The sequence below is a fragment of the Epinephelus fuscoguttatus genome, linkage group LG4 (genome assembly GCF_011397635.1).
Source record: "Epinephelus fuscoguttatus linkage group LG4, E.fuscoguttatus.final_Chr_v1".
Classification (NCBI taxonomy): domain Eukaryota; kingdom Metazoa; phylum Chordata; class Actinopteri; order Perciformes; family Serranidae; genus Epinephelus; species Epinephelus fuscoguttatus.
In genome coordinates this window covers 27,997,454-28,013,014 of record NC_064755.1, presented here as the reverse complement: position 1 = coordinate 28,013,014, position 15,561 = coordinate 27,997,454, and the positions used below count along the sequence as shown (strand labels likewise).

The 15,561-nt window shown below is 40.5% G+C and overlaps 1 protein-coding gene across 3 annotated transcripts; it reads left to right on the top strand.

Moving 5' to 3' along the window:
• Positions 1 to 97: 97 nt before the first annotated feature.
• Positions 98 to 14,069, top strand: hps5 (HPS5 biogenesis of lysosomal organelles complex 2 subunit 2). 3 transcript variants are annotated; one of them, XM_049573181.1, is made up of 23 exons: positions 98 to 254; positions 2,502 to 2,631; positions 2,787 to 2,897; positions 3,024 to 3,088; positions 3,249 to 3,441; positions 3,586 to 3,716; positions 4,238 to 4,456; positions 4,536 to 4,607; positions 4,776 to 4,864; positions 5,064 to 5,242; positions 5,759 to 5,917; positions 6,243 to 6,402; positions 7,634 to 7,751; positions 8,161 to 8,301; positions 8,492 to 8,560; positions 9,253 to 9,830; positions 10,092 to 10,212; positions 10,303 to 10,452; positions 10,538 to 10,657; positions 10,884 to 10,997; positions 12,272 to 12,378; positions 13,007 to 13,298; positions 13,691 to 14,069. In XM_049573181.1, the coding sequence occupies exons 2-23, from the start codon at positions 2,524 to 2,526 to the stop codon at positions 13,749 to 13,751; spliced, it is 3,357 nt and encodes a 1,118-aa protein (XP_049429138.1). In that variant the 5' UTR covers positions 98 to 254; positions 2,502 to 2,523; the 3' UTR covers positions 13,752 to 14,069. The 3 variants fall into 3 exon arrangements, with proteins under 3 accessions (XP_049429138.1, XP_049429139.1, XP_049429136.1); XM_049573182.1 differs by lacking the exon at positions 98 to 254 and adding an exon at positions 289 to 394; XM_049573179.1 differs by lacking the exon at positions 98 to 254 and adding an exon at positions 501 to 1,111.
• The last annotated feature ends 1,492 nt before the right edge of the window (positions 14,070 to 15,561 follow it).

The following is a 15,561-nucleotide window of genomic DNA, read 5'->3' as shown; positions in this document are numbered from 1 at the left end:
AAGAGAGCTGTTGTTTGTAACTTTTGTAAATGCATAGCGGTGGTGCTTTGGAGAAAATGGGCATAGTTTTGTTGTGACACAGCATCCAGGCAGGAAGTGCCCTCATATCAGCTGAGTGAAACCGTGACAGGTCCGGCAGGCTGCAGTCAGAATGGAGTGACATTGATCGCTGATTTTCTACAAACCCAGTGATGTATCAGCGGTTGGGTGTGGATGTGTAGGCAGTAACGCTGGAGTGCCACCCGGACTGTTTGGTGAGTTTTGGTTTCAAGTGACAAAACGACATGTGAATGGCAACATCAGTCTGAGCTAGCTAGCATGCTAACTTGTCACAAATATAGTGCCACTGAGACGATTTCACGCCCTGAACAGAGTCTTCATGTTGTTGCCGAAGGTATTAAACCATCTCACATATTTAACACAGTCATGGCATGTTAATATTTGATTTTTAAGGCTGTCGGCGCTCCGTTTGTGTCGATAGAAACGTTAGCATCAGTGTCAGCAGACGGGTCTCGTGATGCAGGCTTCCGTAATCGGCCGATTGAATCGCCCCTTTTTAGTTGTTTGCTGCCAGCAACTTAATCAATAATGGGCTAATTCGATTGTTTTTTTATTTTATTAACGTTAACTGTAACCAAAAAGAGCCAGCCATTTAACGTTATTTTAGTGACTTAGTAGCAGGAACTGACATAAGCCGTAACGACTGAGCTACTCGACATTTTTACGTTTGTTAACGGTTAACGATTACTTTCATTAGAACATCTGTGCTAACATTACACTAGTGTCCAGTTTAGCTAGCGTTAGCATTTACATTTAGCATAGTACATTTACCCACGTATGTGCTCTTGTAGGATACACGTTTAAGTTACCTGTATTGCCTTTAGGTGTTTCCATAACTACAGTCCTGAGGGACATACTACACTTCACTCCATTAACTTACATGTAACGTACCTGACAGCTCTAGTGACTTTACTGCTACAAGATTTTAGCTAACAAAAATCACACACACTAAGATTTTAAAATGTGATGCATTGTTATGGTTTAACCTTCCCAGAAGTTTACAAGGCTACCTATATAAGACTTGCCTGCAATGCTTACCTGTGATGTTCAAGTAAGTAAAACATGATTTGTCCAAAAATCTGTCCTAAATTTGGCTAAAACGGGCCTTGAACAGGTCTTAATAAACATAGAATTTAACTGTCATACCTGTAGACACCCTGTGACCAGCTTACACAATAAAATGATGTTTACATTTTCACTTTAAATATAATATGAAATTGTGTGACACTCACATAAGTTATTTTTCTGAATACTTTTGATACTTAAAAAGTGAATATTTTTTCCAGGTAGTTAGTGGGGTGGTTGAAGTCTAGGTAGATGGGTAAGAGGAAGTAGAGTGTTTTTTATCTCATTGGTGGGTATGCTGTAAACAACCAGAAAAAGATGTGAGTATACCTGTGTATACTCTCCACGACACCACTGACTTTTTCAATGCAGGACTTCCTCTTCATACAAGTTCAACTATTTTTTACAGTGTATTATTTGTTCAATTCAGCAAGGGATCTGAGTACTTCCTCTACCTGTGACCACAAGGCACAAGGCTGATGTCCAAATAGAAATCAGTGATAATCAGTAACAAGCATACATGCTGTCCTTTAGAGGAAAAAACCTGTTCAAAGCTGGTTACGATAATGTATAAAAAAGTAAACGGTGTTGGGCTAAGGCGCAAGGTTAGCCTTGGCGGCCTCAGTGCCTCTGAGGTTCAACAGGTCAGTTGTTATGTGATTAAGTGCAAATTTGTTTTGTCAGATTGCAACATTTAAGCACGGCCATTTGCGAAGATGGGGCTTTATGAGTGGCTCTGGATTATCTGGAGTAGATTTGGTACATTTATGCCACAGGTCTCTTTAGCAGGTCAACTCAGCTATGCTCAGATCTGTGCACGTCCTCTCCCCCTGATACAATTCTGTTACAGTTGAGTGCTAACAAATACAGAGACAGAGATCAGAGTTTACTGTTACTTCTCACCTCCTTTTGAGATACCAGTGTCAACTGCTTTAATGCTTAGGAGCAAATTATGTTCTGTGATTTTGTTTTAAAACATTTTTGTTGCATACACTGTAATGTTTTTTCCAACAGTATCTGACTTTTCTAATGATCTGCAGCTTCAGTCTTGCTTCTGCTTCCTCATAAATTCAGTTGAAACCACAACAAGTAAATAAAAGCCAAACTGCACTGTGTTAAGCAGCTGCATTTTGAGCTGAATGATCCCCTCTGGTCCTGTCTAAACAGTCTTTCTGGCAATATTAACTTTCAGCTCCAGACTAGATATGATTTTTTTTTTTTTTTTTTACCAAGGTGGAGACAGTGTAAATTGGAGTCATGACTGGACAATTTGAGAGGATAAGTCCACTACTGAAAGTCATATGATGCCATGCAGCTGAGGGCCCTGGTATGCAGGAAGCAGAGTGGTGACTCTTGACTGTCTTGTTGTCTTTCAGTTGTAGAGGATCACCAGTGAAGATGCCTCTGGTGCCAGTAGTGCCAGAGAACCACAGTCATGTCCTGGGAGAGTTTGACTGCCTCGATCCACTCCTGTCCGCTCTCCGTTTAGACTCTGGCAGGCTCAAGGTATGCTTCACCATCGCATGTCTAAGTTAGCCTTATAATAAAATCACACATAGATCATTTATAGTAGCTTATATAATGTCTTTGAAATACTACAAACAATCTAACAATGTATTAGCATGAACAGATGAGTAAACTCTGTGTCCTCCGTGTTACAGTGTACATGTTTGGCAGTGTCAAGGAAGTGGCTTGCGTTGGGAACATCAGCAGGAGGGTTGCACCTGATCCAGAAGGAGGGCTGGAAACAAAGGCTCATCCTCACTCACAAGGTAATCTGTGACTGCCTATTCTGCAGAAATACAGAGTTGACTGTTGTTCTGCTGTTAGCTGATACAGCTGCATATAATAAGGAACACAGTGTTTCTACTCCTAACCCATCGTGCACTCTTTTTCAGGAGGGTGCTATCACTCAGGTGGCGTGTTGCCCTCATGATGAAGACTTTATCGCTGTTGCAACAAGGTTAGAGTCTCTCCATGAAGTTTCAAAATGTTCATCTACCCCCAAACAAAATTCACCCCTTGTTATCCGGTGCCACCTTCCCGGTCTTCTCTCCATTTCCACATGCCTCTGTGTTTGGTTGCATTGCCTGTATTGTTCACAGTGTTTGTCTCTGCTGCAGTCAGGGTCTGGTGGTGGTGTGGGAGCTGCAGTTGGAGCGACGTGGTCGTCCAGAGAGAGTCAGTGTGTCCTGGGAGCACAGAGGTCAGGCCATCACTGCACTCTGCTGGGACACCAGCACGCTCAGAGTTTTCGTCGGGGACACAGGAGGCAAGGTGTCCTTTCTCCGTGCTGGATCATCCAAGCTAGGCAAGGTAGTGACTGCTTATTCACAGTGACCAATTTTTATTTCTTCAGTAGTAATGTATATGCATGTATATATGCATTTTTTTTTTAAAAAAAAAAAAAACATATTCAAGTAACTGATGGTTTATTTGATATTGTTTCTTTGTGTCTAGGGGTCAGCATTCGTTATCTTCCCTGTTCAGACTGTTACCACTGTGGACTCCAGAGTGGTTCAGCTCGGGTACCAAGATGGCCGCCTGCTGGTGTCTTCCCTGTGCCGTTGCTACCTCTGTGACACAGAGAGGTAAGTACCAGCATGGAAAACTCTCTGAGAAACTCTCATAGGGCCCATGTTAATGTCCCATTATTGGTAAATATTGTACTTTAAGGGAAACTTTGCAGATTTTCAACCAGCTTTGTATCATAAAAATTTGGGTAGCATGTGTAAATGAACTGTATTAAACTTCCCTCCATCTTGCCAGAGCCCAGATCTCCCTGCTTATGTGCCAGTGAAAAGTTTTGCTTTTTTTAATTTGAAAAACTGATCTTTGCATTTGTCAGTACTGAAGTAATTTATGTTTTCTTGTAGAAAGCAAGTAATTTCTCTGGTCGTGCAAAATGTTTCTCTGTATCATTTGTCCTCATGACCCTGGCATTTTTATTTATTTTAATTATTCTCTTTAGAATAAAAATGCAGCTGAATGAATAAAATACTAAATAAATTGGGCCCTCTGTAAAAATGTTTTTTATGCTGATCATTTTGATCATACTGCTAAAAATGATCCCTGGACGTCTCTCAGTAGTGGTGTGTTTTTCTACCTTCAGGGAGAAGTTCTGGCGTGTCGGGAATAAGGAGCGCGACGGGGAGTATGGCGCTTGTTTCTTCCCTCAGAACAGGGGATTATTAGTTGGTCAGCCCCCTCTGCTGTACTCTGCCCGGCCGGGGTCTCGAATATGGGAGGCCAGTTTTAATGGCGAGGTTTTGAGCACCCATCAGTTCAAACAGTCACTGGCCTGTCCTCCTCTACCTCTCATCACTTACAGGTACTGATTGTCTCTGCTTTAAAAGTGGACTTCTTAAAAAGGTCAAACTCCCAATATGTCTTCCGTTTGTTACCTGCAGAGAGGAGCCTCATTACAACCCACTGCAGAAGAGCCCACAGTCAATCGCCTTCCCTAAACTGCTGTTTTTTGGGTAATATTAGATATAATGTAAATACTATCTGAGTTGTTAGGCTTGTCAGTCACTATTTTTAATCATATGTGCATTATTGATTAGGAGGCACTAGACAGTATGAGTCAGAAAACATCCCATCATTGTTAGCCTGTCACTTGACTAACTGTACACTTTATTCATGTGTAGAGACCAAAACTTGCTGACCTGGACTGACTCAGCCATTTATATCTTCACACCTCAGAACGGACAAGTGCTTCTGTGGACTGAAGTCAAAGGTGTGTTTGTGTTGCTTCCTCCCTAAAAACCACCACCAATCCTTTGGAGTATGAGCAAACATTTTTTTCATAGACACACACAAGCTGAAAGTGTGTTGATACAGAACCAAGGATCATATTATTTAATCATTTTAACATTGATCATTTAGACCTTTTAACTTACTGTAAATGAACCCAAACCCATTTTCTGGTTTTGCAGACTTGGCTGATATCGCAGTCTACCGCAACGAGCTCTTCTGTCTCCATGGCAGCGGACGTCTGTCCCACCTGTCCCTGTTGTCTGCTGAGCGCTGTGTTGAGCGTTTGCTGCGTAGGGAGTCCTGGCTTCTAGCTGCTGTGGTGTGCTGTATGTTCCAGCACACAATCACCACCAGCAGGGTAAGATGGCCGCCACTGCCATGCTAACTGGCCCAATCCCTGTGTAAAGTGCAACCCAGATTCCAGTCTTGTCTAGGCTGTTTATATGAATTCTGACTTCCTGTACAGCACAGAACACACATGTTAACCTGAGGTGTTTCACCTTGAATGTTGTAAATATAAAAAGAACCAAAAATGTTAAGATGGTGGATATTAGTTCTTCCTAACAGCATTATACCACTTATTAAAATAAGTGGTTCCCAACTGGTGGATCGGTCCAACATTATCTTATTTTGTAGACACATTTTTGATAAAACGATCAGGCTCACCATACTGAAAAACACATTGTATTTCATTTGACATCTAAAATAAAATTCAGCTCGTGTTTCACCAGTTAAAGGCTTTTAATGTGGAGCTGTAGCAGTAGGAAATGCCCGGTTAGCATTTGAAGTTACTTAATACAGCTTTTTTTCACTTTCAACACTTGTATTGAGCTTTTAATAAATAGCAAAAGCCTTGCTTATCATCCCGGCTCAGGCCAGGAAATCGATTCCCATCGACCGCTTGGAACATCTCAAGTCCCAGCTGAGCTCCAGCACGCACCTGGAGCTGAGTGGCCAGCTGGAGGAAGTCATCACTAAACTAGAGCCTCTGGACTCCGCCTCTAGCAGCCGTAGGAGTAGCATCTCTTCACATGTAAGTTCAAGTAACATTTCTTTGTTTAAACAGTTTGCCAGGTCGTGATCAAACATTAGTATCTGTAGGAGTTGATTTTCATTTAGTTTCTATGGGACGTGTTGAATCCTGTTGCTATGGATACCATTTAACGAAGGACAAGTGTCTCTGTGGCACTGAATTGGTTGTTAGGTGAGGATTAGCTGGTGTCAGCAAGCAAATACATCACGCTTTGATCACTGTCCATTCAATACATACATTCTATGAGCCTATTGTAACTGAAGCATAAAGCTTCTGTAAATTTGCCACTAATAAATGTACTGATTTCGGATATATCATTATCCAGGAGAGCTTCAACGTCCTGGACTGTGGAATCTATCGTGTGATTAGTCGCAGAGGGAGTCAGTCAGACGAGGAGACGAGCTCCCTCATGAATCAGTCCGCATCAGAGGAGGAGCGCCTCAAAGATTTCACTTTTGTGCAGGAGGATGATCAGGCGGAGCAAGGTAAGAGACCGTCAGTTGCCAAATGTACAAACACTGCTGTTCTAAAATATACAAAATTATTATTCAAGGGAAGTCTTATTTTAATTTCATGAATAAACAGATAGTTTCAAATAGGTAATATAATGTTTCTTTTAATCTGCTCTAGAGCTGCAATGATTATCGATTAGTTGTGAACTATTGAATTAATTGCCAAGTAATTTGATAATCAGTTAATTGGTTTGAGTAATATTTTAAAAAAAGGTCAAAACCCCAGCCTCTTAACGCCGCCATGACAATAAACTGAAAATCTTTGGGTCATGGACAAAACAAAAAGTTTGAGAACGCCATCTTGGGAGGGCAGAATTTTCAGGGATATTATATTTTGTACACTAAACAGCTTAGCAATTAATTGAGAGTATATCAACAAATTAATTGACAATGAAAATAATTGTAAAAATAATTGCAGCCCTAATCTCACACATGAACAAATAAAACAAAAAGTTGTCTGCACTGATGCTAAAATAACCACAGCAAACAAGAAACTTACTCACACACACTTTCAACTGTTTCTGTCTTCACTCCTTTTTTCTCTCTCAGGAACAAACTCTTTTTCTGCCTCTTCTGAGTTCAGCGTGAAGAGAGAGTGAAGTTATTTTCAGTTTTATATCAACAGCTTTAGTAAAGTACCTCAATTTAAACAAACAACAACAAAAAAAAAAAAAAACATGGAGGAAAAGTACCAAATTAGATATTTGTAATTTGGAGCATCTCCAGCTGCTGAAAGATTTATCAATATAAGCCTGACAATGATTTTACTCTTTGACGCTGACTCTTATCTCTGTTGTCATAATAATCATATATGTAGCAGTTTCTGTCTTTAATGTTTGCCACTTAAATTAATGTGTTTGATTTGAAAAATACATACAATCTTTAATCAGTCGTGTTGCTGTGTATCACTGGATTTGCTGCGAGATCTGACTGATCTGTCTGACAGCTGACATGCTTTATGAATACAGTCTTCACTTTGCCTCACTGTTAATATCAAGTTTCTTGTCTGTTCCATTGTATCAACATATATCACCATTTTTGGTTCTGTTTTAATTTGCATTGTGCAGCATTTAATTTTCTCTATAGTGGTGTCCGGCACCTTTGCTCCATCTGCTTGCATCATGTCCTCTGCCTTTCATCATTCCCCTCCAGTACTCCATCCATCTGTGTTTGTCCTCTGGCTCTTGCTCCCATCTTTATTCAGATCCACAGAGCAGTGAGCGTATGGAGGCTGAGCGATCTGAACAAGGCCTGCAGTTCCACCTCCCCGTCTCATTCCGCCCAAAACCCCCTCGCATCGCACTGCAGGCCGTCAAAGACAGGTGAACGTCAGAAATATAGAACAGACATGCCAACAGCTTTAAATATATAAATGTGACACACCTGCCATGTAGGCATGAAGTTATCATGTGAAGCTTTGAGTTATATTCAACATTTTCTTTTTTCTGAGGATTGAAACTCCTGTGGTAACTATAATTATTCAAGTGCAGCTGTGCTTTTTGACAGTTTACTTCCCCTTTCCACTGAAGACCCACATGTACTTTTTTTAATTCACATTGTTCATCTGTGTAGGCGCATGTGGCAGGTTTCATTTCCAAACATCACACCCAGTCATTTGAAATTGTCTGCTGTTTGTGATCCTGTTTGCCTTTCTTGTGGTTAGATTGTAAATATCTAATATAATCTTACTGGTGAAAGATTGTTTTATTATTTGATTTTTCTTTTTCACAGTGTTTCTAGTTTTGTTAAGAAGACAACGGAGAAGATCAACACCCTCCAGAACTCTGAGCTCTGGCAACGGCCTGAATTCAGAGAGGGCGGACAGGCTGAAATGTCAGCCACAGCTCCATACTCAGAGGAAATGGACAGTGAGTAAGTACAGACCTGTAAAAGCAGACTAAAACCACTTTCTACTGAGAAAAGATATGTGTTGTACAGAAATTAGTTCACTTTAATTTTTTCTTTTCATTGTCTTTAAGCAAATTTTCAGCTAATGACTTGTTTTAAATAGACTAATAAAAGTAAATCAGATAAAAACAGTGAATTGCATTTGTTGTCACAGAGTTTATGATGAAATGCCGAGCACAGAGGCCGACATGCGGGAACTTCGATCAGCGACAGAGCGAGCTATGTAAGTGTCGTTTTGTTAGAATCCTGACTGCAAGTTGTTTTTGGAAATAAACACAGGGTATGAACTTAACAACTATATATTTCCTTATAGAGAAAGTATTAGTAAAAGTATTGCTAATTTTCTCTTTTATCCTTTATTATAATTTTTTACTTTAAATTGTTTTTTATCTTATTAATTTTGTAGTAATTAAATGAATTTGAATAATTAATTAGATTTTCTTGTATCACCATCTGTATTTTATTTCAGTTTGTTATCTTATTTTTTATTTTTATTATTTTTTTATATTACATATTTGTATATTTTTTTAGCATTTTTAGATTTAATTTTGTATTTTTATCATTATTAATTTATTTTAATGTTTATTATTTTTTATATTTACATATTTATGTATTTTTTATTTTCATTATTTTCTATATTTTTTTGTTTGTTTTAATCAAGTCATGTTTATTAATTTTTATTATTCCTATTACCCTATCTCTACATATAGAGTTATTTACCTATGTATATTTATAAACATAGGTTGTTGGGGAAATGGGCATTGAGACTTAGACACTTTACTGCTGATTTGTGTATGCCCTAAAAATTTTAATAAACAATACTGCAGGGGAAAAATCCTGGCTGTACATTTTCACAGCCTTTTAGTAGAAACTAAAAACTAACTAAAAGTTATATTTACATTTTCCCAACATCAGCTCCCAGATCCAAGATCCTTTGGTTCTACTGGATCCAGTCTGCCTGGAAGAAACTCTGCTGGAGTGGCTGCCAGTGCTGGAGCGAGTACTGGGACCTGAAGAGCAGGAGTCGACTGCTGCGGACGATTCAAACATTGATGGACCAGGGGAGGAGAGATGGGATTATCTACAGTCCTGCTCAGAGCAACACGATGAGTCTTCCCTTCCATCAGAAGAACCAGCAAAGAGCATCACAGAGGACAAGAAAGAAGAGTCTCCTGAGCTCGAAGAAAAAGAGGACCAGTGTGACTCCGCTGAGAAAGACTCTGAAGTGTCAAATGGGAGTCCTCTCTATCCTGTTCGAGTGATGTCTCCCAAACCTGTACCGCCGGATCTCCTGGCTAATCTCACCCAGCTGGCGACTCTGTACACAGAACTGAGCTGCTTTAGAAACCAGGAGAATGAACAAGCACTGGGGTGCACAACTTTCCTGCGCCGCTACTTCTTTCTGCTGGACCAAGAGCGTGTGAGGAGAATGTGTCTGCTGTGTCATCAGGAGCGGCCGGAGGTGCAGAGCTCCTTCACTGAGGCCATGCTAGGTCAGAAGCTTCTCCTCAGATCTCTGGTTTAATCTCTTTTTCCTGTATTTCATTTTCAGATTTCAAATTTTACAATTGCACAAAGGAAAAAACAAATAGACAAAAAAAGGTAGGACAAAATGGACAGATTTTCCTCAGTTTGGTTCTGAGGTAGTGACATGTTCAGACAACAAACTGTATTAATTTGTAGCTACAGTTTATTATCCACCTCTGTAATCCAGTCTCTCATGTCAGACCTCACCTTTCTGTTGTTCTCTGTAGACCTCACTCAGTCCAGTAAGGTGGTGGAGGTTATTCAAAGAGGTGATTTGCTTCGATCACTTCGCAGTCTGAGAGAGCTGCAGCCCTGGACTGCACCTCCTCTCCTCGCTCATTTACACAGGTCAGCACACGCATTTCTCTCTGATTAGTGCATGCTTATATCACAGTTGTGACGGAACTTGTAAACTAAGTTCACTATGTTATTATCTAGGCTGTATGAGAAGCACGGGGAGGTGGCTGTACGCTCGTTTACGCAGTTCTATCCTACGATCACTCCTGCTGATGTAATGACCATGGCTCAGCAAAGCCACTTCCTGGCATACCTGGATAATCTCGTCCAGTCACGAACTGAAGAGGACAGGTAAATCTAAAGTGTCACTTTTTTGTCAAAAAAGACTTTGAAATCTCCCCATCGATGAATTATACATTCATTTCTGCCTCTCCAGGTTGTCATTTTTGCAGTCCCTTCTTGAACCAGAGTCACTGAGACAGGATTGGTTGGAGCTAGCACTTACCCATGATGCCCCTCAGCACTGTGATACCCTGACCCCTGACAGACGGCCCAGGTCTGGTCGAGCTAGTGTGTGGAAAATGCAAAATAAGATCCTTTTATTATTAATGTTTAACTTTGACTTAAAGGCCCTGTGCCTTTTCACTTGGAACACTATTCCTAAATGGATGTAAACTATGCTACCATCATGGGTCCATTTCACTTCTGGATTCTGTCTAATAATAAAGTGAAAGTAAAGTATATGAATAAATGAAAGTGAATTCATGTGACTTCTGTTGCAGGTGGCGTTCTCATTGTTTCAGTTGGGGTTATGGACGCCTCCTGTCTCTCCTAATTCGTCTTCCTGCAGACCTGTCCTCCAAGCAGAAGATGGCAGAGGCTTGCCGCAGTCACGGGTAATTTTCTTTGACACAGCAGTATTTTTTTTTTTTTTTTAATTAATGTTTTGGTCAGACAATTACAAAGAAATAACTGTTACATTATTATAGTTACATGAATAACCATACAGTGTGTCCTTGTTCATCTTTTCATATCCAGCAACTGCGCTAGGAATGGGCCCCATACTTCATTAAATAGATCTTCCCTCCCAGCCACCCTATAGGTGACCCGCTCATAGCTTGCCATTGAGCTTAGTACCTCTATCCATTCCTTAAAAGTGGACAAGGTGGGAGATTTCCAGTGGCGTAAAGTTATCCTACACCCTGTTATCATAGCTAAACGACACCATGATTTTAGGCGTTTTGACATTTGAACATTATTTGGTAGTAATCCCAAAAGACACAATGTGGGGTTTTTGATCAACAGTATACCAAACATCTTATTCAAGAACAAAATTATTTCATTCCACATGTCATTAGTTTTGTCACAATCGTATAACATATGCACCAGAGTTCCCACCTTTCTATTACATCTCCAACATATGTCACTGTTTCTGAGTTTCAATCTTGCTAATTTGGAAGGAGTCCAGTAGGATCTATTTAATATCTTATAACAAATGAGTTGTGACTGTGTTTCACGTGAGTAACAGTACCATGATGCACAGAGTTTCTTCCAATCAATTTCTGGAATCTCCCGATCTAGGTCCCTATCCCAACATACTTTCAGACCATTCAGTTTTGGCACTTGTGTACTTGTAATAAATTCATAGAATTTTGATGCTCCTCTGTTTTTATCTCCTATCTTAGGTGAAATTTCCTGAATTCCAGTTGTACCATGCTGGATATGTTCTTTATTTGAGAGAATGCAATGTCTGATTTGTAGAAATCTCCAAAAATCTGATACACAAATTATATTTATTTTTAATTTCATCAAAGGATCTGAATCCAACATCTCCCATCACATCCTCAAGAATGTGAATACCAGACCTAATCCATTCATCCCAAAAGAAACTCTTCTTATCTATTAACAGTTTCTTGTTATACCATATGGAGGATCTGCTTGATAAATATGGATCGGCTTTCGTTATTTGATGTGCTATTCTCCAAGACTCTCTGGAAGAAGCCAGTACCGGGTCTTGGAGGGGAACCGGCCTGCCTGTTTGTGAAAGGAAGGCCTCCACAGAAAAAGGATACACTAGTTGCTCTTCTATGACACAGCAGTATTTATTTTCTGTTCATATTTGTGAGCTTACACTGTCATGTGTAACCTTCTGCATAATGTGTGTGCGCAGGTACTGGACCGGCTACATCTACCTCTGCTGTGAGCTGCAGCGTCGCACAGAAGCGTTCTCCACCATCTGTCAGCTAGACGACATCAGTCTGCTGGAGGAAGCTGATGGTAAAACTTTTCCTTTCACACTTTCAGACAGAAACAGAATTATAATATCTGATAGGCTGAGAGGAGAGTTTGTAACAGTGATGTGTGAGACACATACCATACTGAGAACCATGTTTCGGCTGCATGAAAATCCAGTGTACTTACGCATGATATATTGGTAGTGCAGCATGTAACTAACCATTGGAACGTCATCTCAACACAAGTTATACACTCAACAGGAAAAACAGACCGAGTCACAGGCTTTAAACGCCATGTGGGTGTGAACCCTTACAGAGTCGTTGAGGTCACGTGAGCTCTGAGTTTCTGAGTTGTTAAGGTCACATGTGAGTTGAGTATGTAAATCATATTGTACTCATAAACTATGTATTATTTATTTCATCCACCTGCAACCCATCAGCTCGTCCCTATGTGTGTAACAAGTGTGTTGTGAACTTCACTATATTTGCACATCTCGATATTTCAATAGCAGAAAAATACTGCACTATTGACTTTAGGCACGCAGAACCTCAAAATAAATCTTTTTTTTTTTCTTTGAGTTATGTAGATAACCAGTTTGGCTTTCAGAATTTCATTAGAAAAAAATCCCCTTCATGTCTAATATCTGTACGGTCTTTCTGTTATTCTCCAGGTGTTGAGCCTCAGTCACTGGAAGAGTGGAAGCTTTTGATCCAGTTATCTCAGCAGTGCAGCAGCGCAGCAGACTCAGAGCAGGTCACAGGTGTGAATGGGAGCAGCTGGTCCAACGGCTCGGCAGACTGCGGTGAAAAGATCAGCCCAGAGAGCCTGACCCTGATGCTGGCTCGGACAGCCGGGCCTGACCGCGCCATGGCCGTCCTGGAGGAGTGTGGAGTGCAGCCGGTCCTTTCGCCGCACTCCAAACTGGTCTGTGAGCTGCTGAGAGTCGCTGAGAAGAGGCAGAGGTGGGTCAGGGTGCAAATTTACAAACTTTAATAAGCACACAAGTGTGGGAAGGAGTTCCTGCGCTGTTAGCATACTGTTAGGAAAATATGTTTTTAGTTGTAGACAACAATAAAAATCAACCAAACCTCTGCAAGGCCTACGTGTAGCTCCTCTGTTTATCATCTGATGGCTTGAAACTTTTGGGGAAAGCAGAATAAAATGTTTGAGGTTTCGTCGTAGTTATGAGCATGTGACAGTAATCTTAGTTATATGAAAATTACTTTTTATTAAGTAGACATTAAACTAAACTATGTGAATGGAGTCTGAAATGACAGCTCATTAACTGCTTTTCATCATCTTAAAAATGAGGTACTGTTGGTGTTACAGTAGTTTCTTTGGTTTCCTGTTTCAGAGCCATGATCCAGACGATGCTAGAGCGCTGCGATCGGTTCCTGTGGTCTCAGCACGCCTAACTAAAGACCACCCACAGATTGTCTACGCCAAACAACATAACTAACACTGTATGTAAATGTCCCCACTAACTGCTGCTGAAGCTGCAACTTAATTTATGCACTGTAATATTTGTCAGCTGTCCAGGTGCTTATCTTCCCAGTGAAAACAGTATTATGTTTCTAACTTTTTTGTCACATCTTTTTTTTAATTATTAAGGTTAAATGTTTTTTGCATGTACAGGTAAACAAATCTTTATGAACAAAAATGACCTGTTAATATTTACAGTGTTCTAACCAGGTGATATCATGTGAATAAAAGCTGTCTGTATTTTATTTTAATTTTTTGTTAGTTTAAGAAAAAGGATTCTGTCAATATCGTGGTTAATGTGTATTTTTCCCTATGTATGCACGTCAATAGCATGAGGAAAAGTTAATATAAATAGTAAAAGACATCTAATCCTTTGCACACCAAAGGCAAAAAGTTGTCAGTCTACTTTTCTTTACTTTAAAGGTGCAGGTCACCCAAAAATCTAAAATATACAGTACAGGCCAAAAGTTTGGACACACCTTCTCATTCAATGCGTTTTCTTTATTTTCATGACTATTTACATTGTAGATTCTCACTGAAGGCATCAAAACTATGAATGAACACATGTGGAGTTATGTACTTAACAAACAAAGGTGAAATAACTGAAAACATGTTTTATATTCTAGTTTCTTCAAAATAGCCACCCTTTGCTCTGATTACTGCTTTGCACACTCTTGGCATTCTCTCCATGAGCTTCAAGAGGTAGTCACCTGAAATGGTTTTCCAACAGTCTTGAAGGAGTTCCCAGAGGTGTTTAGCACTTGTTGGCCCCTTTGCCTTCACTCTGCGGTCCAGCTCACCTCAAACCATCTCGATTGGGTTCAGGTCCGGTGACTGTGGAGGCCAGGTCATCTGCCGCAGCACTCCATCACTCTCCTTCTTGGTCAAATAGCCCTTACACAGCCTGGAGGTGTGTTTGGGGTCATTGTCCTGTTGAAAAATAAATGATCGTCCAACTAAACGCAAACCGGATGGGATGGCATGTCGCTGCAGGATGCTGTGGTAGCCATGCTGGTTCAGTGTGCCTTCAATTTTGAATAAATCCCCAACAGTGTCACCAGCAAAACCCCCCCACACCATCACACCTCCTCCTCCATGCTTCACAGTGGGAACCAGGCATGTGGAATCCATCCGTTCACCTTTTCTGCGTCTCACAAAGACACGGCGGTTGGAACCAAAGATCTCAAATTTGGACTCATCAGACCAAAGCACAGATTTCCACTGGTCTAATGTCCATTCCTTGTGTTTCTTGGCCCAAACAAATCTCTTCTGCTTGTTGCCTCTCCTTAGCAGTGGTTTCCTAGCAGCTATTTGACCATGAAGGCCTGATTCGCACAGTCTCCTCTTAACAGTTGTTCTAGAGATGGGTCTGCTGCTAGAACTGTGTGTGGCATTCATCTGGTCTCTGATCTGAGCTGCTGTTAACTTACGATTTCTGAGGCTGGTGACTGGATGAACTTATCCTCAGAAGCAGAGGTGACTCTTGGTCTTCCTTTCCTGGGTCGGTCCTCATGTGTGCCAGTTTTGTTGTAGCGCTTGATGGTTTTTGCGACTCCACTTGGGGACACATTTAAAGTTTTTGCAATTTTCCGGACTGACTGACCTTCATTTCTTAAAGTAATGATGGCCACTCGTTTTTCTTTAGTTAGCTGATTGGTTCTTGCCATAATATGAATTTTAACAGTTGTCCAATAGGGCTGTCTGTGTATTAACCTGACTTCTGCACAACACAACTGATGGTCC